We start from the raw sequence: 23,759 nt of genomic DNA on the forward strand, positions 1-23,759 counted from the left end.
ACAAGAGGCAGCCCTTCCCAGGGCATTTTTCTCCTGGTTCTGCAGGGAGCACACCTCCTCCTGGAACGGCCATGGAGAGTTCGGAGCTCCGTAAACACGGAGCAGGGGGAAAGCTCAGCAGTGGGTGGGGTCGGTAAGACTTTCAACCCCCACTTCACTCCTACCACCGCAGGTGCTGGTGCCGGGGCGCTCGGCGGCGAGGGTAGGCGTGTGCGCTGAGCCGCGGGTGGCTTCTTTCTCCTCCCCGCACCCCGGGGTGACCCGGGCATGGGTGCGGAGGGCCGGGCCCCGTCCCCGCCGCGCGTCCCGCGGCCTGCTCCGCCAGCCCGGGCAGCACGGCAGCGCTCTGCGGGCCGCCGCCGCCGGGCCGGGAACATGACGGACCCGCGGGTGGCTGCTGGACAGAGGAAGCCCGGCCTGTCCTTTTCCATTGAGGAAATCCTAAAGAAGCCTTCTGCCAGCACTGTCCCGAGCAGTGACACCAGGAAAAGAAGCAGCTACGCTGAGAGACCTCCGTCCCTAAAAGCAGGGTCGCCAGTGGCCTTCGGTATGTACCAGTCATAAAATGGAATGAAAATGTTTCTTGCTTTTTGGTCCCAAAGGCTGTCAGGTTCAGTCATCTAGAATTTTAATTCTTTAACTTTTATAGGAATTTAGGATTTCCCTTATCAGGTACAAATCGTTCATTATATACGCAGAAATAATATTTTAAAAATAATTTGCTTTCAACCTCGCAGTAGATTGGACTCTGGGGTTTGGTACATTGTAAAGCCTCAATGTCATTGGAGAGGTGAGTATGCAACCTGAGAAGTTATTTCAGGTTGCTCTCTTCAGTGAAGAGTGCTTATTGTAAAAAATACAGCAGCTTTCCTTTTAAAAAATATACTCTTGTTATCTAGTAGGGGGGAAAAGATAAATGTGTGCCGTAAGAGCAGGTATTCAGACTCAGAAAGTGAGCCTAAGACTGCTGCAACTTAACAAAATTTTTTGAGTTTTACTTACACCAGGAATTGACAGTTGTCTGGAATTACAGCCGAATCTTATATCAGCATTCTTTTCTGATAAATTTGACCACTCACCCTCAAGCGGGAGAAATGATCTGTAAGGGTAATGGTAGCTACCGGAGTGTTAGAACCCAATTGCTAGAATAAGAGAAAGCATATATGTTTAAGAATTTCTTTTTATCATCATGGACACTAGGTTCTTTCATGAAGTAAATGAAAACATCTAGGAGAAAAACTTGCATAACTTTGATCTTGGCAAACCAGCAAGTGCGTTAGACTTTTTGACTTCAGTTTTCACAGTTTAGTTACTCTGGCCTTGAGTGAACTTTTACCCCCACAGAAGTTGTCCCCTTCTTTTGTTAAACAAAGGACAACATCCAACATTTTCTGGATTAAATATTTTTTAATCTTTTTAAATCTGCATTTTTCATAAGAAATAGATACAAGCAGATGTACTTAAACAAAAAAATGACCTGTACTTTTGGCACAAAATTTTTACTCACCTGTAACTCAACTTCTTTCAATAACGTTTAATGCTACACTTTATTTTTTGTAATATAGAGTGATATTTTCATGGATTAGGACCCCATTTCCCAGGACACTGGATGAGCCGCCCTTTAGTAAGGGAGAGTCTTTCTCCAAAAGCCCGTCAGTCCAAGAAACTATTGCCTATTCTCATAGAAAGCCAACAAGACCTGAGGGTGAGGGGAACTACTCACTACTGTAACTTGAGTTACTGGGGTTGGACTCAGGCACCCTAACACTGACTCTTAGTCGTGCTCTGCACAAGACTTGGACTTCTTTTTGTGTATCTGTGACACAGGAGAACTCACCTCCTCACTGTGTGGCTCACCTCACAGCACTGGGGCTGAATGTACCACTGCTGCCTTTGTGCCAGTAACTGGAGCTTTCCATGGAAACTTGTGTTTGGGAAAGAGAGATGGCATTTTGCTGCTTTTTCCCAGAACCATAGGATAACTGAGGTTTGGGGGGACCTCTCCAGGTCATCTGCTCAAAGAAAAAGCTGTTCCAAAGACAAAATGAGGTTGCTGAAGGCTTTGGCAAATGTTGCTTGCCTGTTTTGCCACTGGTACTATTGGAGGACTGGAGCATTTGGAGGTTTCCTTGAGCTGCTTTTGCCAACTGGAACTGGACAACCAGTCCTGAAAGATGCAAGAACTTGGTAGTTTGTAGAGGTGGAAATGTACGTGGCTGAGGCTGCTGCTGGTGGAGTAGGGCCCATGTGTCAAGGGTTGTGAAGGGGGAGAAATGCTGCAGTGCGCTCTGGCAGTGTGGTTTTGTGAGCTGAAAATCCTCTCCTGAGGGCCCATGGCAGTCACTTTGTGCCACTGGATCCAAAGTGAGACAAATAACACCACTGAAAATTCAGTCAGTGCTTGTTCACAGCATGGGCCACAGAACTGCATTTCAACAGCATGAGAGTGTTCTCGGGGAACTCAGACAGGACCTTTTTGTATTAAGCCTTTTTCACAATCAATATGTTGAAGCCCAGTTTCACTGTGTCTCAGCTAAGTGTGTCTTGGCCACTGCAAGTTCGAGGGTCTGACAGGTCTGCATGCAGGACGTGGTGGGCTCCTGCACTACTGCCCTGCCAGTGCAGCCTCAGCCCACGTTGCTCCACCTGAGCATACAGTCAGTTTTCCATCTTGAAAGCAATGCAGGCAGAACCATCAGGCCTTGCCTTTGACTTTTCTTCACTCTCTTCACACCAGAGACTCTAGCTGTAGCAGGAGAATATAGTCACTCTCCTCTCCCCTGCTAGAAAGAAAGGCTGGCTTCATAAACTTAAGGGAAGGTAGAATATTAACTAATGAAAACAGTATATATATGTGAAGATTCATTTAATTGTTGCTGGAAGTGGGAGAACAGGAAAGCTGTAGAAATCTTCCAGAATGTTTTTGTACTTTGTTTTTGCAATTGATCAAGGAATTAAAAAAAAAAAAAAAGAAAACAAAACCTTTTCACTATTTACCTAAGAATGTGGTACCTAAATTTATTACCCTTTGCTTTCTGAGCAGAACTGTGATTTATTCAGATAAATTATATTTATTTCAGAAGTGCAATACCCTGTGCTGTACATCTTGGGATAATTGTTGTATACCATCTAAGTCATTCAGCTTCATGCCATATAACACTGTCATTAAAAAAAATGTGTAAATAATCAGCCACATCTGGTATGGCTCAGTGCTGGCCAAGGTCAGGGAACTGAAATGAGCTAGGGAATTTGCTGGAAATTCCAGGATGGGACACAAATCCAGCTGCTTTCTCATAACAGTTCAGCAGCAGCAAAGAAGGAAGTACTACAGGTCAGGGGTTAGTTATATCTTACTAAGGTTTTTAAGAACATTCCCCACAAACCTCTATGGTATTTTTCTGACCAGAGCTATGATTCATTTGTGAGACAGGAAGATCCATATGACACCACATGGGCTACTGTAAGGTAAATACTGAGGCCAGAAATTACCATCTGATGTAGACAGTCTCAGTACCAAGATCACACTTGTCCTGGAGTCTGCTGAGGAGATGGGTAGGACCAGGAGAGCAGAAGATGGAGAATGTCAGAAATGGTTGGACTTGGTGGTCTGATGTTTGGACTCAGTTATTTTAAAGGTCTTTTCCAACCTGTGATTCTAAATGACGGGTGCAAACCAAGATTCCCAAGAAAACTCATGGGTGCTGGATCAGATGACTTCTAGAAGTTGCTTCTAACAAATTATTCTGAGTCTCTGACAACAAGGACGTTGTGATGTACAGTGCAAGCCTCTCACAGAGTGGTATGGGAAGATCTCTAGGCCTGACTCCTGAGTTCATATGTTTTTGTGAGTGTAATTCCAGTGGGACTTGGAATAAGGAGTGTGCAGTGTTCTCTGAAGCATTTGGCTTTCCAGTTGCAGCGTTAGTCATAGCGGAGTTCACTGTACACACACAACAGCTAGAGGACCTGGAGCTGCAGTTATTGAAGCTGTTGAAATAATTGAAAGAGTCTTACCAAATTAAAAAAAAAAAATAATGGACAAGAAGCCATTTTAGTATGCAGTCTGTGCTTTTCCTCTCAACCTTTTGTCACAGTGCTTGAAAGGGTAACCATGGCCTTTGCAAGGAACACAATTAAACACCCAGTGAGTGCTGATTTCCTCCCTTTTGCCAACTCTTTCATTTAAAACACAGAAGAATATCAGACCTATTTCAGAAAAAAAGATTGTTCTGAAATTCCTGGGAACCTGATTTTAATGTACTTGAAATTACATCTGAATTGATTGTTCATTACTCCCCTGTTTTCTGCCAGTGAGGTTTCACCAACAGGAGATCCTTTGTCAAGTCAGGGAAAACTTGGGATGAGAGTGTTACACCTGGGAAATTAATAGTGAATGCAATAACAGATATGGTAATTCCGTCATTCTGCCTTGTGTTATGCTCCATCATGTTAAGGATATGCAAATTAATAGGAATACAACCACCACTTCATACACAAACGTCAATATGGTGATTGTTCACCTTTAGCAGCACTCCACCCATCTTTATCACTAAAGAGGAAACAAACTGAAGGAATCTAACTGAACAGATACCATCTGGTCAATAAGACCAATTCATCCCACCTATTGCAAGGAAAACCAATAAACCTGGAAAGCAAAAAAATAGGAAGGAAAGAAAAATATGTAGAGGAAATAGAAAAAAACCCCACAATACAAATATGCTTCCATTTAGACTCTTCCCTGTTCACAGTGTTAGTAAGACCCTAAAATCATAAACCTTGTGCCTCCTCAGGTCTGTCTGCAGTGATTGCACAACAAGGCTTAACTGAAACTTAGATTATCTGAAATAACCTCTGCTTTCAAAGTGAAACCCTACTACCTTGCCTGAAATTGTCCATCCTTTCCTATGCAACTGAAAGTCAAGAAAAAAGACCATTTTGAGCAACAAGTCAAAGTAATTTCTGTGCATGGCAGTAACAAGTATCTCATGTTGTGCTGGGCTGAAACGTCATTGCCTACTCTGGGGGGGGGGGGGAAAAAAAAAGAAAAGTACATTCTCTGGAGGAAGTTTTGCCCCGTGTCAGTTTATAGCTGATTTTCAGAGCTCTTGCTGGAGTCACATGAATGTGTACCAAAAAAATTCGAGCTGACCTTAAGAGCAACCACTTTAGGCAGGCTTTTTACTTGGTCAGAACAACAAACACCAGAGAAGGTTGCAATGCAAACAGGATTGGGGCTCCAACTCTCAGCTATGTGCTGTAAACTCAGTATTATTAAACTCTGCCTTCAATCTTATCCTCCTGAAAATCTTAGCCTTCAATCTTAGCCTCCTGATTAATTCAGAGGCTCATACTTTGAGGTTCATACTTCTTTGATCTCAAACAACAGATCCTCCCACTCCTTTTCACCAGTTCACAGAGACATTGGCATTTTCCAATCTGCCTAGGACTGTCTTCCATTTCTTCCCTCTTCTTTCTGCCTCAGTCGGTAATTGCTCTGTCCGTGCTCATATGTGATTTGTACTCATCGCTGGGGTGTGTGAGCATCTCAGGAAAAATACTGGGGAGCAAAGTCTTAAATAAAGAATAAAGACCTGTGAAAAGTCTTCTCTAATTTAGGAAATGCTAATGTCATTCCTTAAAAACTTTAATCACTCCCCATAAGAGCACCTTGCTTAGGTACCCTCACATTTTTCATTACTGTAGCATATAAGCATCATCACTTTTGTAACATATGAATTTTCACGGCATCATATCTAGCAAAGGAGTGCAGCTAGTCCTTAATTTAGGGTTGGGAGACTAAGATAGAAGTCCTGGGCTAGGAACCTATGCCAGTACTGATACCATCTGATCATCTGTTGTTTAACCCCTGCCTCATGCTAGTGACTATTCCCAGGTCTATCCTTCTCCTTTATGCCACAAATATTATTCAAAACCTCACCTGTTTTCTCTCCAGAAAACTCAAAGTTAGTTGATACTAAAGGAATAAAATTAGTTCCGTTTTGCACAATGTGCCTCAAATGCTAAGGTGGGCCAGATTTTTAAGGTCCACATGACTGTACACATATAATTTTGTTAAGAGCGTTACGCAGATTGGTGATATTTTAGATAACATTTTAACAATTATTCCTTATTGAAATTAGACTTTGGCTAATTTTTGGAGCTCTTATAACTTCGCTTTCTTCATGGAGGTGTCAACCGTGTATAAAACTCCTATTGTGTGAGCTCTTAGTGAGGGCAGAATCAGAATTAGATACTTTGTCTCCAGATGTTGTAATTGTCATTGCTCCAATGCTGCTTTCAAATAGAACTTGTTTGTTTGAGAAAATAAATCTCTAACAAGTCTAAAAACTTAGATATTTTGCCAATGCCAGACATGACAACAAAGATATAAACTCCAGAGTCGAGATGTGGGAGACTGCTCAGGAGTGCAGTCCATTATTGCATTAGGATTTTAATGTTCTTCAGCAATAATAGCAGACAAACCTGTACTGTCATGTTTGCTCCCAGGCCATTCAAACCATGAAACCTAAATTCCAAAATGTGTACATTATGCTTATGTGTTGCTTTTTACTCTGGCTTTCCAAGCAAAGAATACAGGTGGGGAGGAGAACTAGAGCAAATTCTGGGTTTGCCATTAAAGCAGCACAGACACAGATGTCTTGTCTCTGAAGAGACAATTGAGCCATGATTGCAGCTACCAAAGGCAGCACATCAAACATTCAGGACCAGGGTTTATGGCAAGGCTGTAATACAGAAAAGGGAGGTGGAGAGTGGGGTATTTGTGTAATTCTCTTGGGATGCTGACAGCCACAGACAGCCCACTGCTGTAAACCTCGAGGCTTCCCAGTGTGTTTTGTTTCAGTGCATGGCTTTGCAAGGTCTGCTTACATTCATAAGGAGGAGTAAGAACTCATACTACATTCATGAGGGCAGAGAAGTCATCTGGAAGATCTTTGTGGTGCCCCAGTACACAATTGAGGTAATAAGGCAACACCATAGCTGAAGAAAGATTGTGGCTTCTGGGGCCAATTTCCTCAGCACTTGGGGTCAGGTGTCCTAGCACATGACATCACTGGTTGCTGCTGAAGTTACTGCAGTTTGTTTATAATGTCCATGCTCAAATCTAAGTTAATGTTACAGCTGTACTTAGTGAAAATAGGCCAACACACGCTTCTCCTGTTTGTCCTGTCAACAAAAGCGTGCAGGTGATTTCACAAAGATGAGCTGGCTGTCAGTACCTTTCTAGATATCACCAGCATTACTTGTCACAAAGGCAGAGGGGAAATGTTGACTGCCTGGGCAAAGGCTGCCTTTAGAATTGTCCAATTCCGAAATCAGAAGAGCAGACAGCCCAGATGGAGAATCAAGGACATAGGGACCTGAATTAGGGAAGACACTGACTTTTAGCCTATTCATTGGCCCATTTTCCTATAGGGTAAATGTACCTACAGGGACATTTAAGAAAGGACCAGACTTTTAAAAGCATTTGGCATCCAGCAAATTCCATGGCAATCTTGTTGACAGATTTTCAGAGCAGCTCAGTATCCACTTTGCTTCCAAGTTCTTCCAAAAAGGCAGCCACTAATTTGGATACTGACAGGGAAGCTTGGATTTCTCAATCTTTTGGTTATGTCTCCTTATTTTTTACAGTCCTTTTTAAAAAATCTCTAAGGACCATTGAAAGTTTTAAGGTGGAAGGAAGCAGAAAACAGGGAAGATTTGGGGGTCAAATTCACCAAGGTCCTGTATGTGCAACATGGGGTAATCTTGGCATTGAAGTACAGCACAGAAGGATTAGGGCCATTTTAAGTATGACCAGGTTTGAATGGCACAATATCCAGACCACTTTTTTCACATAAACTGGAAGGTGTGCTGAATGGTGGTGGCTGCTTTATTCAAAGCTGTCTTGTGCTGTGTCCTTCACAGATTCCAGCTGCCAGAGTCAGTCTGACTGTGACTTACCTTCAGCCAAAATCCTTCTTCCCACCATGTGTGCTACACCCGTGGCCAAAGCAAGGAGAGTGCAGGCAACTCACTGCAAGAGAAGACCTACTGCCAACCCAGTGTCCTTCCTGGGTGAGGACACAGGACGTGAACGTCTGGAAGGCAAAAGAAAACATGAGGAAGATCAGCTATGTGGTTTCCCAGTGGACCATCCCCTTCATGGTGAGTGCCTCTGTATCCAGACTTTCCCCTTCAATGCCCCAAAACACAGCTGTTATCTTACAGTTATGTATATGGTGATACCAAGCAACAGCCAGCACGAGTGTTTCCATTGGCTGAGTCACAGGAGTTGGTCATAGCTCTTGGATGAGTCACAGAGACAGTTCTTCATTCTTGCCATCAAAAGCCACTATTTGAGCCAAAGTTCCAGCTCAGTCTTACCAACTCTACCAGTGTTAGTGGTAGGGACTGTTTTGGGTGTTTGTTGCCCTCCTGCTTCGGTCGTGAGGAGCTGCCACGTTCTGAGCCTCACTGCCAGGGTTGTGGAACGCCCATTTCCTGAAAATGTGCATTGCACAACGTGGGGAGAGAGGCTGGTGAATAAGCTGAGTCAGCTCACTGTGTTCTGTACACCTTGGACCCACTGTAGAGGTGATGAAGAGGTCAGCAGCATGCACACAGGCAAACTGGCGACAGGCAGTAGATCTGGCAGGATGGGTCACGCACAATTGTCAATGCTGGCCATGTTGGTGAACCTGCAAATTTAATTAGTTGTGAACATTGGTAAATAGTGGTCTATCTCCTAGCCAAAGCACTGGACAATACCAATATCCTTTTCCAATATGTTGCACAGGGACTTTAGGCTAAGCAGGATATGTGGTACCTGAACGAGACTAGTTCCTAGCAGACAGGAATTAATTGGCAGCATGTGACAGAAATTTCTCTATGTTCTTTGTGTTTGAGGAAAAGTAAATACAGACATTCATACTATACTCCAGAAAACAAGTTTGCAGCAGCAGCAGAAAGATGTTTTTGCATAGTCTCTTATTATTTACTCCAGGGAAAAGGAGGCATTTCATTTAAGTCCATTGAAGATGGCAGATATGGGGTTACTCAGCTGGCTTTTCTGAGATTCACTCATCATCCTTGCTCCATACTCTGCAAGCTGGCAGGAGAAGGAACGCTTTCTGTGAAATACATTTGAAAGAAAATCCTTTTTTCTGCCACTGCTGCCAAGGTATACATGAGTCTTGTGACAAGCTGCTGTCACCTCCTCCTCCTGCACGAGACAGCCATCAGTATTGATGCAGGGAGAAGCCTTGTAAGATAACTGGAAATTTTAGCTTTCCTCTGCCGTGTAAGCTGCACACAGCTCATGACAGCAGGGCTAAATCATGTGGCCTCCTCATAGAAGAGCCAGGGCTGTATGCATCTGGCTCTCAGAGTTGCCTCTGAATATAAAAGTAGAATATTCACATATTCTCTATATGAGGGAGTCTCCAGCCAGGAGGATCACACCATAGCTGGGAGGTGACTATCCTGACTTGGCACTTAGCCAGCCTCATCAGTAAAGCAGGGGAGGTAGCCTGCAATTATTTGCACAAAACAGAGCCAACATGAGCAGCCCCCTTCAATGGCAGCGTGTATTTTAAAGGCATTTTAAACAAAATCCCTCTGTTCCCTGGTCACAGTGAGGTTTTGAAACCAAGCAGAGGTTTAATGATCTGCAATTTCCTAGGCTACTGGTTCCTGCAGTTGCTGAGCCTTTGATAGAAGCTGGCTGGAGAAGGAGGGATAATCCTAAAGCGTGGGATTGACGTTTTCCCTGTAGTGTGCAAACAATGATGTTTCGGATCCTGTTCATACACTACATCGTTCCTAGCAGAGAGCTGGAGGCCTGGGTTTAAAATACTTTCCTGTATCTCAAGTTTCAGCCTCCTTCTTCCACTTGACAGTACAGGGAAGAGCTGGTGGTTCATTTTCTCCTGCCTCTGGCTGTGGCAGGTATCATCTTTCTCAGACAAAGTCAGCAACAACACCTGCAGGAAGGGTAGACTGCAGCATCCCTGGAAGCAGTCTGTAGTCCAGCTGATAGCAAATGAACTTCTGTTTATGCACCTGTCAGCTGTGGGGGGCTTCAGACCTGCTTTTGGCATGGCAGCTACAGGTCAGTTACGGGTCCTCTGAGAAGGCACCTTGGCAGTCCCAAATGCCCACAGTGTATCCCTGGAGGTGTCCCCAGGACCTCCCTCACACCCACACCAACAATCGCTGTAAGCACTCAGAGGAACATCACCAACCTCAGCAGCAGGAGACCTTTCTGATGTGGAAAGACATCAGAAACCCTTCGTGGGGCATTCCCTCCCCTCTCTCTGTTAGCACACATCTATTGATGGTTTGTGAGGAAGGGCCCTGGGTCTGTCTAGACACACACATCTGTTTAGTTGTCAGGGAATAGAAGAAATCAGGCATGCTATACAATCACCTTGGAGGCAGGAGAGCTGGGCTTTGGTGCTATTTTGTATGGGAGGAGAAAGGTGAGGAGACTTCAACAACAGCCTCCTTCATGGGCATGTGGTCTGAGATAACAAGATCACCCCAACTGTGACCTTGAGTATGGGATTTGGAGCATATTTCCAGGAAACTCTGTAACAGTTCCCTAAAATTTTTCTTTTCACCACAAAATGGCTTCTGCCACTAAGCGGTTTAGAAATGCAGTGTCATTTAAGCTAAATAGATTTATGTCCTTATCACAAACCACTGCAGGAAGCAATGCCTCTTGTACTTTGAACTTAGAGGCTGCCCTGTAAGCAAAAAAAGAAGAGGCCTCATATGCTAGAGACATGCTGACACTGGCATTTAGTTTTGCTAAACCCCTATTTGAATTTGGGTGCCTTCATTCAGAATGCTGTATGCCTTCACCTGTGGCCTTCTGCATGGAAAGCTCAGCAGAGCCTTTTCAGAAAACCTGGATTCTTGGAAAGCAGCATTGATAAAGCCCATTTTAGAAGGAGAAACAGCTTTGATAAAATCTGTTTTAGAAGGAGATCATTTGAAAGAAGGCCTTACTTTGAAGCTGCAGGTAGAGACTCTGTTTGGGCCAGCTTCTGTGAGATGAGTCATTGCAGCCCCTTTGCCATGCACAACCACCATCGCTGCCAAGGGATTCAAAACACCAGAGCAAGCGGGGAAAACTCTTGTGGTTGTTGGTCACCCTCTCAGCACCTGTCTATGTAAACCCAAATCCTGAGCTCCCGCTTTGCTTTACTTCTCTCTGCCCTGACCTCCCTGGGACTCAGCTTGCCAGTCCAGAAGAGTAGAGCACTGGAGCCTGAGAGGATAACACACCCCCATGCCTGCCTGACCTGCCTACCTGCAGCAGCTCCTGGTGGAGATTGCCAAGTACAAGATCCCAGCCTAGTTTGGATCCTCCTGGGCAATCATTTTGCAATGAGTCTTTTACACATGCTGGGTTTGATTGTATACATTGGGTAGGTGTGCACTGTAACTATATCCAAAGGCAGTGCATGACTGTGCCCTACATTGCACACAGATCATGGTTCCAGTCTCCTGCTCAAGCAAAGGAGCAGCTGCTGCCTTGGAGAAGCCAGGTAGCAGCATCACCTTCAGGCACCAGTGGATGTCTGGTCCTGTGGGATTTCTTCTCTGGGCAGTAATTGAAGGACTGCATAGATCATGCTTCAATAAACAGAGCTGGCTCCTAATTCCACCAGAAACTGAGGGCTTCAGGCTGTGAACCACATGTGGTTCAGAGGTTCATGTTATTTCCTGCAGCTCAAGTCTTCATTATTTGCTGTAGAGGAGGCTGCCCTAATGAGTCAACATCACCCAAATATTTCCATAGCAAAAATCTTCTGCACATTGCTGACTGTGAGCTCAGGGATCTTTTTATTAATCTAATTGTTTTATTGTCATGATAGCATCTGTGATCCCAAAGCATATTGATGAATTTTGGTGGCAGTTTTTGTAAAGACAACAGAAAGTATAGAGATAATCTCAGTTCTGGAGGAAGTCCAGTATAAGTCATGTTCCCTCTGTACTGATGCCATTTGCAGACATCCTTAGCTCAATGTTTATATTTTCTCTGAAGTCATAAATTCACTTGTACTATTCATTTGTGGACAATATGGTCAAATCCCTGTACCTCTGTGAAACAGCATGATTTATCTCTCATGGAACAGTCTTTTCCTCAATATGCTGACTTACCTTAATGCACTTCTGAAACACCCAGGAGCCAATGAAGCACTGTGCAATCACAATCCCAGATAAATATCAGCTGCCCAGACTACACCAATGGGACTGTGAGAAAGGGCACAAGCATCTCATTGTCCTGCAGAACAAAAGGCAACAATTTTAAATGAAAAGGAAAAGCAGGAGGAAAAAAGAAATGCCCATATATATAATTTGGCTGCCATTACTGTCTTACCAGCCTTTTGTTTATCTGTGTGAATAGTCCCTGCAGCCCTCTGTCTCTAAAGTGCAGTGTTCTTCTATATGCACTTGGAAATGCCCCAGACCATTGACCTTGTTTTGGTGGGTTTACTTGAGGTATTGTTGCAGGCTGATTCTTTCTTTTCTCCGTCTTTGAAGACTGACTGTTTATAATGACACCCTGGATATTAAATGAAAACCTGAATCCTTTACTCTCACCCTTCAAACTCCATTCACATAGAAGTCTCACTGGTATAAGTGAGCACTGAATAAAGCAAAGCTGCTAGCAGCTGGGGACTATTATAAAGTCCTTTTGTGTTGTTTCTTCATGGGTTTTGGGTTTGGAGTTTTATTTATTTAAAGCAAATGTTAACATTCAAAGCTTTCCTCAAGCCGTCCCTTCTTCCCAGGGAATTTTGGATACAAAGGGTACATTCCACAGGACCCAGAGGTTGATTTGCTCCTGCTAGTCGAATCTGTATGGTGTGACCACTTGTAAAGCTGATGGCACATCATGATTAGTTTATTTCAAAGGCCTTAATGAGTATTTATTGGCTTCTCCAAAATTGTCCTAGAACTTTTTATTAAAGCCCTGGGATATGATACTGTTTATTACTGTTCTTTGAAACTGAGGGCAGGTCTTTTACCTACTCTTTTAGCAAGCCTTTTATGCTTAAAGGAGAAACAGTAGAGGCAGGGATGTGAATAAACATTCCTGATTGGTGTCTAGATGTTTGCAGGTAAAAATGATCACAAAGAGCAGGAATAAAGAAAAAGCAGGCTCTCTGTGCAACCTGCAATAAACTCAGGTTTTTCCCTGTTGCAAATGACTGGTTTCTCACAAGGGTTTTGGACCAGAGAGTGGTGGGGAACTGGCTTTCTTTGGTGAGAACCGTTATTGGTTTAGGCTGGCCACTGCTTTTAAGGTGAGGTTTGACTATGGTGAACATTCACTAAAATGAATGTGTCAAGTGTCAAGCTTGAGATTTAGCCGCATGGGGAGCCTATACATGCATCTGCCCCAAATCCACATGGGCCTGAAGGAGTACATGAAGGTGCAGGCCCTTTGGACTAGGTATAGATGTGATGGTTTGCTTCATCCTTCAGATCCTGTGCTGACCACTGGCTGTGCCAGAGCTATGCACACCATCATTTCAGGCAGCAGCATTTATAAACACTGTCATCACTTTTCTGGCAGACAAGAAAGGTTAAATTCACCAGGGGCTCAAGGTTGATGGTGAGCACGATCCCCCACAACAAACTGTCCACGTGAATGGTTTCATACATGCTGTCTACTCCTTGCCAACTCCTCTGACAAGCAGACTTAAGAAACTCCCCTGATCACCACTGTACAGCCTGCTTAAACAGGTTTCTAGCCTGGTATTTTTGGCTCGCACCCCTTGATGTCTGCATTTCAGTCTTGATGTCAGGTGATTGGGCATGGTACTCATTAGGGTAGAAGCAACTCTACATGAAGGAGTTTTGGACTGAAGGGAAGAGGTCAAGACTTCAGAAGTTCAAGTTGTGCTTCTCTGAATTAACTTTGGCAATGCCTGAACAGGCAGCAGCTGGGTGCTATGTGCTGTTTCACTAGCAGGAGGCTCTATCTGGAGCACATTGTACCCATCCAATTAGGATCAGTCTCACTCGCTATGCCAGTCCTTCTTAGGTTGAAAAGTCACTTTAATAAAGATTAGCCACACTGCAATACTCATGCCTAAATATTGCAGCTAAGCTCTTTTGAAAGCCATGAGCCACCTCTTTAACTAGGAGAGGGACTGCCATGGGCACATCCCCTTATACAGACAAGCAGGTTTTGTCCTGATGCTATCCTGTAATAACTGGAGGTTTTTGCTGTGGGGCTGTCTGCAGTGAGCAGAATCTCACCACACAAAAACAACATTCAGAAAAGCCACGAGAAGGAAATGGCTGGGGGAGCCACATATCTGAATTACAAAGAAGAGAGAGAGAGATAGGAACTTCTCTGAAAAAGGCAAAAAAGGATGAAACAGAACTTAACCAGATGTGATGAGGCTCTTTTTCAACACACCTGAGTTTCTTTCTGAGAAAAAATGTTACAGTCAACTTTGTTACACAGAGAAAAATACATTTCTGAGGATATATAACTAAAGCCACTTGCTTGCTTATGTAACTGCTTTCTCCTTGTCAAAGAAGATGCAGAATCTTTGGATCTGTCTGTGGCATACTGTGAGAGGCTGTCTGTCCAGAAATGACAAAGAAGATTGCAGTGAAATAAAGTGATCCTACCAGTTTTCATCTCCCTGGGTTACCTACTTCAAGGCAAATATGTGCTAGTAGTGATTTCCAGCCCTTCTCCTGTGTTTTTAATTCCTTGTCCCTCCAGTGTATGGCCAAAGTAGGCTTGATACAATCCTAGCTGCTACTGGGGTAAGTGCTAATGGGGGGTGCAGTTGCAGAGATCTCCCTGAGGCAGCATTTTTCTAACTGGTTCAGATGTGCAGCTAAGAAACAGCAGTGCAAGGTGTACTACAGGCTATTTGCCTACTACAGAATGTAGTCCAGAAGAAATTTGCCCCAAGTATAGCATTATTGCAGCTCTGCAGCTTTTACTTTAAAAACTGCAATGTTAACAAACTTTTACAAGTAGTTATCAGTATCGATTTGCTCATATCTCAGATTGCTTGAAACTGTGTTATACTGGATAGTGGAAATAAGCTGCAATATGCTAAGCTAAAACTGTGTATGTAAACAATTGCAAGTCAGATGCTTCGAGCTGTGCTTAGTTTAAGGCCTTAATGCCCTAAGCTTCCTTAATTTTTAGGGAAGGAATGATGGGGGCCTTTACTTCATATGGTTATTTGGAGGTCAGAGATTACATAACAGAATAGGTTGTGAGAGGCCTCTGGAGACTATCTTGTCCAACCCCAAATCTAAGCAGGGCCAGCTTAAATCAGGTGTCTTAGGCTTTTGACCAGTCAAGTTCAGAGTATCTGCAAGGACTGAAACTTCACAGCCTCTCCCGGCCCCCACATCAGACTACCCTCATTATGAAAACATTTTTTACCTATTATGTAACCAGAATTTCCCTTGCTGCAACTTGTAGTCATTGATCTCATCCTTCCACTGCACACCTTCAAGAAGAATCTCTATTCCTCCAAAGTTCATATGTTTGAATTTGCTTCAAGCCTGACCTAATAATAAAGCAGATCTGCAAAGGACAAATGAGCCTGATATCGAATTTAAAGGAGCTATCCTGCTTTATCAGTGGGGAGAATCTGGCCCTTCCAGTGTCAACAGTAAGGCAATGTACAGACAGCTGTATCTCTAAGCATCTGAAAATGCTGACACATTTAGCTGCCTCGTATTTTCAGGCTTGGTTTCAACAGCCAGCTAACCTGCAAATGACTTTCATGGAGCATAAAAGCACACTTGAATATCCCCAGCTTTTACATAAAAAATAGCTCAGGAAACTCAGACAGAGTCTTATTTCCCCAGAGACTCTAGAGCCACATTTGAAAAGCCAAAGTTACACTTCCAACACTTCCTAGTCTTACATCTTCCACCCACATTCTTTATTAGACTGTAATTCTGAATGCTGTTGTTTGCTATGGGATCTCTAAGCTGAGGTCCCAAGGCAAAGGGAACTATCAAAGCTACAGTCAGAGAAAGTTTGATCTTGCAAGAGAAAATGTTAACACAGAGTCTCAGATTTTTTGCATTTCTTAATAGTTTTTTTAAAAATTAGAAATAGAATGACTGATTACTTATTGAAAAAATACAGTTTTCTATATTCCCTGCTGGCAAAAGTCTTGATTAGTTCACAGGAGTCTATTTTGTTAGCAGTTTAATTTTAAAATATATAGTCAAAATCAAAGTTTTTCCTTCAGTCTCAAAATACAAACTGTATTTTGTTCAATGTGATGAGTTTCAGCTTTGCAAAGTTTGGTTTCAGTCGGACTGATACTTCTCAGCACTGTGCAGATCCCTGCCCTTACATAAGAGTCTTGTCTATAATACAGTTCACCTTTCCAGAAAGAAAAATGTGGAGGATTTAGAGTGGACTGATAGGGAGTTTCTTTTGTTCATCACCAAGTTAAAAGGGTCATTTTCATATCCAAGAAGCTGGTATGAGACACCAGAAACTCACATGTCTCTCTGAAGCCACATTCTCTAGTCCTGGACATTTCTCAGGTGCCAGCAAGACAGAATATAGTAAGCCAAATATTAAATGGGAGGTGAAAATCTTCCAAACAAGAAACAGCATTATGAACTGTCTTATCTGCAGGGGATGTAGTGTCCTAATATTTCTACTGTCAGAACTGATATTTCCCTTTTCTTGCATATAGCAATAAACCCCCTTTGCAGTAATCTTTTGAGAAGGTTCAAGTAAATGTAATCAGAGCTTCTTAGGAGAAGGTGCCCTTTATACCTTCAGCATAAACATGCACAAATATTTCTCATTTCAAATCTCTGCTCCCATAGTGCCAGCAAGATTCAGTGGAAATAGCATTTTGTTCTGAGACTGAAGCCAGTGCTGCAGTTTAATGAGTAGTACTTTGATAGGCTGATGGAAGGTCTAATGATATGGATTTAACTGTGTTGGACATCAGCTTTATTAGGCTGTTTCTGAGACATGGTAGTATTGACAGTCATGATAAATGACATTCCTCAGTTATTCCTGCATGACTGGTTTTCTTTCAAAGTCCCCAAAAGGTTTAGAAAAGATGAAATATTCACAATGGTATTGTGTCCAGGCTCCTTCCTACCAAGCTGATGAACAGAATATTTTAATTCTTATTTTCTGTGTCAACAGAGCCACAATGAGGTTTTGATTACAGAATGAAAAATGTCATTTTCTGCTTGGCACAGAGCCCGCTTTATATTGGCCTAGGTGTTTAGTTGCCTTTTCACTGTGTTAGCCCTCCAAAGGATGCTAATGGCTGAACAAAAGGGGGAAAAGGTAGCAAGTCTCTTTGAGGGGTTAAGCTAACTTTGTGTGGTTGATGGTCCCATTAGAAAGAGTATGCCTCTAGTTACATAGTATGAATTGTTAGTTGTCATCAGACTGTGAAGACCAAAAGCAGCCATACAGAAAAGCAATTTTTTGTAACAACATGGTTTCATTGAGAATTACTTCAGGTCATTGAGTAGCAAGCTCATCACAGTCAGTAAAATAATATTAGAATTTTTATGTACCCATCAGATGCAGCTTTCTGAGCCCAGTAGAAAAAACCCTGTGGTTCATAATGCTTGGGGTATGGCTTTTTGTGCTGGTCACTCAGTGTCAGCTGGAGATACTCCATTTGTGCGTCAGAGAAGATCCCAGCTTTGGGATGAGGCTGAACTCCACATTCTGCAGCTGCTTCTTCCTCTTCCTCTTCAGCATCATTTCAGAGCAACTGAGACTTCATTCTAACTTACATCAAGTGCTATACAGAGTTTATGATCTAAATAAAATATTCTAGTGTAGGAGGGCCTTTTCAAAACACTGTAGGAGTGTTTAGGGAAGCACTTTTTGTGATCACACCACAGCAGGTGAAGCAATGAAGCATTGGAATTCACAGCACCTAAACTTCTGCATGGGCTTTAAGGCCTTATTCTTAAGTTCCTTAGGTTAAGCTTGCTTAGAAGGTCCCCACACAACAATAGTACAGTCAGAAAAATACCTTTTCTTTGCAACAGCAGAGTTAAACTGCTGGCTATACCTGCTGCTGTAGGAATGGTATGGGAAGAGAATAGCAGTCAGTTAGGGGTCAGTGGTTGGTCCAGCACTCAAGGACTTTGGTGACAAACTCATTGCAGGGTTAGTATGTTAAAATACATAGGCATTTGTTGCTGTTGACATGCAGTGGATCAGTGGAATTAGCAGTACAAGTGGACACTTTTGACTCATTCCTTTCATGATAAAGGACTGCATTCATGTTGTCTGCTAGAGAATATCAGGAGCCAGTCACCTATGATAAGTACACGTCTAGAAGAAGTTGTAGATGCCATCCCAACTGTAGAGAAATATACAGAAACTGCTGCATCTCTGAATCTTCTTGTGGTCCTGTAGCCTTTTCCTGTAAAAAGTAATACATCTTTCCTTGTTTTTCACAGCTGAGAGGAAAGGGAAACGAAGAATCCGGACAACGTTCACAGCTGAGCAGCTCCAGGAACTGGAGAAAATTTTCCAAGTGACTCACTACCCAGATGTCCATATTCGCAATCAACTGGCAGCAAAGATAAACCTCCCAGAAGCCAGAGTTCAGGTACAGTGTGTCTCCAAAAGGCTATATTCTCTGCAATTCATTCATTACTTGGAGGGCATTCTTAATAGTTTATGCCTGGGTGGCAGTGCTAATGAGGTACGTGACCTCTCTCTTACCCTACAGATAGGGCCACTGTCACTGAACTCTTTTTACAAATAGGGGAAGAAGTATTTTTCGCCCAGCTGTGACTAACCACATGGAAATAATCAAAGGGTTAACAGAAGCTCTAAGCATACTAAATGCATAGCAAGTAAGAGTTAGAGATGGTTATGAGTAACCTGTTGGACTCTGTAGCGACAGAGCAGCCATTCATGAAAATATTTATTGATCATTTATCAACCATTTATAGGTTAATATTCATCTAATACAAACTGTCATCCACATTCATCTTCCACAGGGTCTCAAAACATATGAAAATAGTTGCCAAAATGGAAGTGCTTCTTAGTGTTCTGTATTTCGATAGGACAGGCTATAAATACCCTGGCCATAATTTCAGTGCACAGAAACTAATCTGGTTTCCCTCAATTGTAATATAATGTTGCTGACTGAGCTAAAATTGACCCCAAATTCTTACTGCATAGGAAATCTGCTACATTAAAATATACATACCGCTCTGTATTGGCATTTGGTGTTGCCTACCAGGCACTGTAGTGATGATTTTTGCATGAGGCAGTTTCTGCACTTGCTGCAATGCTATCTATAGTCATTGGTGTACTTCTTTGCATATATCCCTCTCTAACAATCAAAGTTCAACACAGAGCTGTTTATTGACTATGACATGCCTGGGACTATTGACTAGCTATGATAATATTACTTCATCATTAGGTGACAGGGAGAATTAGACCTGCATTGCCACAATATGCCCATCAGCAATACCAGTACTCCAACAATGCATTTCCAACAGCATAAAAGACAAGCTGAGCTGCCAGTCAGTGCTCTCCACAGAACAATGAATCACATGAAAGAATAAGGTATTTTTCTGTTTAAAAATTTTTTTTATAATTTGTATAGGGAAAAATAAAAATGAGTTATTACAGGAAACATCAACCTGAGATGTAAATGATAGAAGTAAAAAGTCCCTCATGTATGAAGTGCAGATGGCAAATTCCCAATTCAGACAGTGTTATACATGATACAGGAAATTCTGTCTTTGGCCTCATCCAGGCTGATAAAGGGAAATCAGCCACAAAACTAAAAATTAGCAGTAACTTAGGTTCAAGTTACAAGTTATAGTTTCAATTGACTGCATTTGTCACACAAATCAAACAGCATACAGAGAATTTGCATATGCTCTTGCTACTTTGAAATAGTTTTCACAAAGCTTTGTGTAAGTTAAATCACCTCAGAAATATAACTCAACTATCAAAAAATTAAGTGAACAACCAACCGTTTGGTAACCAAATGAAACCCTTCATAAACTGTAAAAAATCTTGTGTCCTCCAGTCAGGAAAAAAAGTTATGATTGCTGTGAAACATCGTAAAGGGATAGATGAGACTGTATAACTGCATGTGTTAACACATAAAAAATTAAGAATCCTGTATGAGTAAACATGAGAAACAAGAAATTATAAAAAATAAGTAAGCAAAGCAGGAGGGTGCAGGCCAAAGCTTTGGTCAGAAAAATTAAAGATCAAAAACTCAATAAAAGTCAGTTAAGAAGAAAAAAAAGCCCAAAGTGATCAATTATATTGATCTGTTACTTTGTAGAAACAGTAGGACTGTCAAGGATAATGCATAAATGGCAAAGATGTTCAGTCATAATTTCTGCTCTATCCTTGGAAATATGTCAGGGAGCACTTTCTAAAAGGATAATATTGAACAGGAGCTGCTACAGACAGGTATTTTTTAATCTACACATCTAAGTAACTTACCTCCAGTGGTTCTGAAAAAGCTGCTTGAGATGTAGTTTAGGTCATCAGTGTTGATATTTAATCAGTTCTGGAGCATGAGAGACATTCCATTCCAGGGGCCTTGAAGAAATCTAATGTATCAGTATTCAAAGGGTAACAGGACAACCAAAATGACTGGCCTGTCAGACAAACATTGGTTTTTGGCAAAAACTGTGAAAACAACTGCATATTTTGTTAATGGAGAGTTAAAGAAAAGATAACATATTTAATGCTTATCAGCACTGGTTTATGAAAACAGACACTGCCAAACTCATCTTTTTATGGTGGGATTATTAGTGACAGTTTTAAACTGAAAGAAGGTAGATTTACTTTGTGTATGAGGTAGAAATTCTTTATGGTGAGATTGGCAAGACACTGGAACAGATTGCCCAGAGAAATTGTGGGTGTCCCATGACTGGAAGTGTTCAAAGTCAGGCTGAATGGGGCTTTGAGCAACCTGGTCTAGTGAAATATGCCCCTGCCCACAGCAGAAGTGTTGGAACTAGATTTTCTTTAAAAGGTGCATTCCAACCAAGAGTAGTCTATGGTTTTGTGCATTTGGTTGATAAATGTAGACAGAGCATGAGGAATAGGTTTAAAAGACAATTGAAAGGACTCATGCTGGGTATGAAGAAATCATTTTAGATGTAAGGGTGCTGGAGAGCTGGTTGGGGAAAAAAAGAGCTGTTTGGTCTGAGAAGTGTTAAAATCTTTGCCTTTAGTTAAATAAAGTAAGTCCATGAAGTGAGAACTTTATCCCATGTGCAGGTTTTAGAAGCAGCACTTCAGAGACTGAATGTTGGCTGGAGTGCCCCCTTTGCCCTCTATCACTTTGTGAGTGTTAAATGGTGCTGTTTCACCATGTAACTCCTGCATGGTAGAAAGGGAATGGAAAAGTTCATACAGACTAAGCAGTTTCCAGACACATGCACACCCAGATAAACAAAACTGTCCTTTCAGTAACCCCAGATACATCTAGCTATCAGCAATATAGCAGCTAACTATCAGCAATATAGCAAAGGGCTCCTGACATTCCCATTACTTCTTGGGTGAGATGCAGAAATAACTGAGCTGCTCATTATTTGGCTTAAAATACATATGTATTTACATTCAGTAGCACCTGTCTTCAATAACCAACACTTTGTGTTCATGTGAACCACTTGCTTACATTCAAACAGCAAGTCCCTTAGCAAGCTACAAACAATTGAAGGGGGCTTCAACTTTTCATGGCAGTGCAGCAAGATGCACAACTGCAGCTGCACAATAAATACACTTATGCCTCTGCCAGAAGGCAGACTGGTCAAATCAGCTGACAGATGAAAGGAATTCCCTAGAGAAAATTAGTTGTCTGCTTTCCAGTGCAAATGAGACAGCTGACAGCATACTCAGATTGCTGAGTGATCCCCGCGGGTCTTTCACTTAGGTCCCTTATGTGAATTTCCAAATGCTACCAGCTAAACATAGGTAGAACCCTGTTAGTACATCTCCACTGGTGACACACTTTTATTGCAGCCCAGCAAAACATCTAGGTGGATCTATTCTCAGTCTATTCACTTGGGAACAGGGTGGAAGAGCTCTGTCATGAGATGTCACACCTTGGGAAAACAGAATGCTGTGTGCATTGACCACTGCACAGCTTTGTTCACAGAAAGATCTGCTCTCTCCAGGGAGCCCTGGGAAACCTGCAATACTGTCTTTCTTTGAACAGGGTGATCCTGTTTCTTCTGTGTAGAAAACAGGGTATCATGGTCCAGAGTTTCGATATGCTATGTAAAGTGTGAAAAGTGCTCTGTCAAACCCAGTGGTTTACTTTAGATTCAGCCTCTGGTTCTGCTGAGCTGGACACAGTGTTTTCTGATGCTCAGAGTTTAGGGAAAGTAGTTGGCTGTGAGAAGTTCTTCCTTCATATTCTGTTAATTTCTGTACCTTTTATTTCTTGCCTTTATCCAGATCTGGTTCCAGAATCAGCGAGCAAAGTGGAGGAAACATGAAAAGTTCAGCAACTTCGGTGGCCTTCAGTATCTAACAGAAGTTGATTTCATTCCTGCTCCCAAGTCAGATATCACAGTGAGTATTGGACACTTTGTGTCAAAGCCAGTGAGGGAGAGCCAGCTATCCTTCACCAGGTAATCACTTCACCAGTAGTGCCATGGGACTATCCCAGAGAAGGAGCAACTGGCTATGTGATTACAGAAAATCCCACCATCAATCCACTGATCAAGTAACACGTTTCTTCATAGAATTAAACCTGTTTCATAAATATTCTGTGAGGTGTCTCTTGTAGGGTCCTTCCCCATTTTGCTTCTAAATCACTTCCCTATAAATCATACTTTGATTCAGAATGTCTTTGTAATCAGAAATTTCCTGGAGAGGAAGACCTAAGACAATGGCAGACACAAAGCCATGTCCATTTAGAGACAGAATCTCTTTACAACATCCAGCCTTGGTTAGGCTGACCAGTACCTTGACCTATACTTTAGCAGTCCAGGACTGTTATTTTTTAGGCTGCCACACAGGCTCTTTCCCTGACAGGCTAGAAAAAAGAGTATTTTGCTTTGTGTCCTGGGTGACAACACATCACTGGGGTTTAGGAAGTCTGTTTTTCTAAACGTTTCTTCTTAATTACTGATCACCAGGGAAACAAATAAGGTTGATTGTAAATTTCATCTAAGTAGAAGTCCATATTGATTCACCTGAGACTATGCTTTTATTCTTGAAAGGCTCCTAGCTTGATGCCAAGAAAACTCTCTGCTTCCTATCCTGCCATGGGATACTACTCACCACTGCAAGGACAGCTGACAACTGCCTGGCTGCCCAGCATGCTCTCCTTCGCTCCCCACCACGTGGAGCTGCTGCCCTTCCCAGAGCCATACTTGCTCTTCAATGTCCTGCCCCCGTACAGCTCGCTGCTACCCCACAGGCTGGAAAGGAGCAGTATCTGTGCCAGCTCCTCATAGAGCAGGACACGGGGCAGGGGGGGCTTTGGGGATGCCTTTCTCTTCATGTCCTCCGTGGAGTTGTGCGGTTCCTCTCCTCGAAAAAACCTGCTGGGATGATGGGTGGCACTGGTGCCAGGTCACCATGCTGGAGGAGAGGTGCCACAGCCCAGTGGATGAGGGCAAGAGGCACCAAGGACCTGAAAGGAGCTCCTCATCTCCCTGAGGAGCAGCATGCTCCGTGGAAACCCAACCCTTCAACCAAGAGCCTCTCCCCAGGGGGACGGTGCACCAAGCAGCCCTGT

The 23,759-nt window shown here is 42.6% G+C and overlaps 1 protein-coding gene across 1 annotated transcript; it reads left to right on the plus strand.

Moving 5' to 3' along the window:
* Positions 1-375: 375 nt before the first annotated feature.
* ISX (intestine specific homeobox) lies at positions 376-23,475 on the plus strand. The gene is made up of 5 exons (XM_058805930.1): positions 376-547; positions 7,927-8,166; positions 18,478-18,629; positions 22,469-22,585; positions 23,239-23,475. The coding sequence occupies exons 1-5, from the start codon at positions 376-378 to the stop codon at positions 23,473-23,475; spliced, it is 918 nt and encodes a 305-aa protein (XP_058661913.1).
* The last annotated feature ends 284 nt before the right edge of the window (positions 23,476-23,759 follow it).

Source organism: Ammospiza caudacuta, chromosome 5, assembly GCF_027887145.1.
Source record: "Ammospiza caudacuta isolate bAmmCau1 chromosome 5, bAmmCau1.pri, whole genome shotgun sequence".
Lineage (NCBI taxonomy): Eukaryota > Metazoa > Chordata > Aves > Passeriformes > Passerellidae > Ammospiza > Ammospiza caudacuta.

Excerpts from the sequence above, each read along its gene's own strand:
- ISX (XM_058805930.1), top strand. The coding sequence starts at position 376 with ATGACGGACCCGCGGGTGGCTGCTGGACAGAGGAAGCCCGGCCTGTCC. Across the intron at positions 548-7,926 it reads AGGGTCGCCAGTGGCCTTCG|ATTCCAGCTGCCAGAGTCAG; the intron begins GTATGTACCAGT and ends TGTCCTTCACAG. Across the intron at positions 18,630-22,468 it reads TCCCAGAAGCCAGAGTTCAG|ATCTGGTTCCAGAATCAGCG; the intron begins GTACAGTGTGTC and ends GCCTTTATCCAG.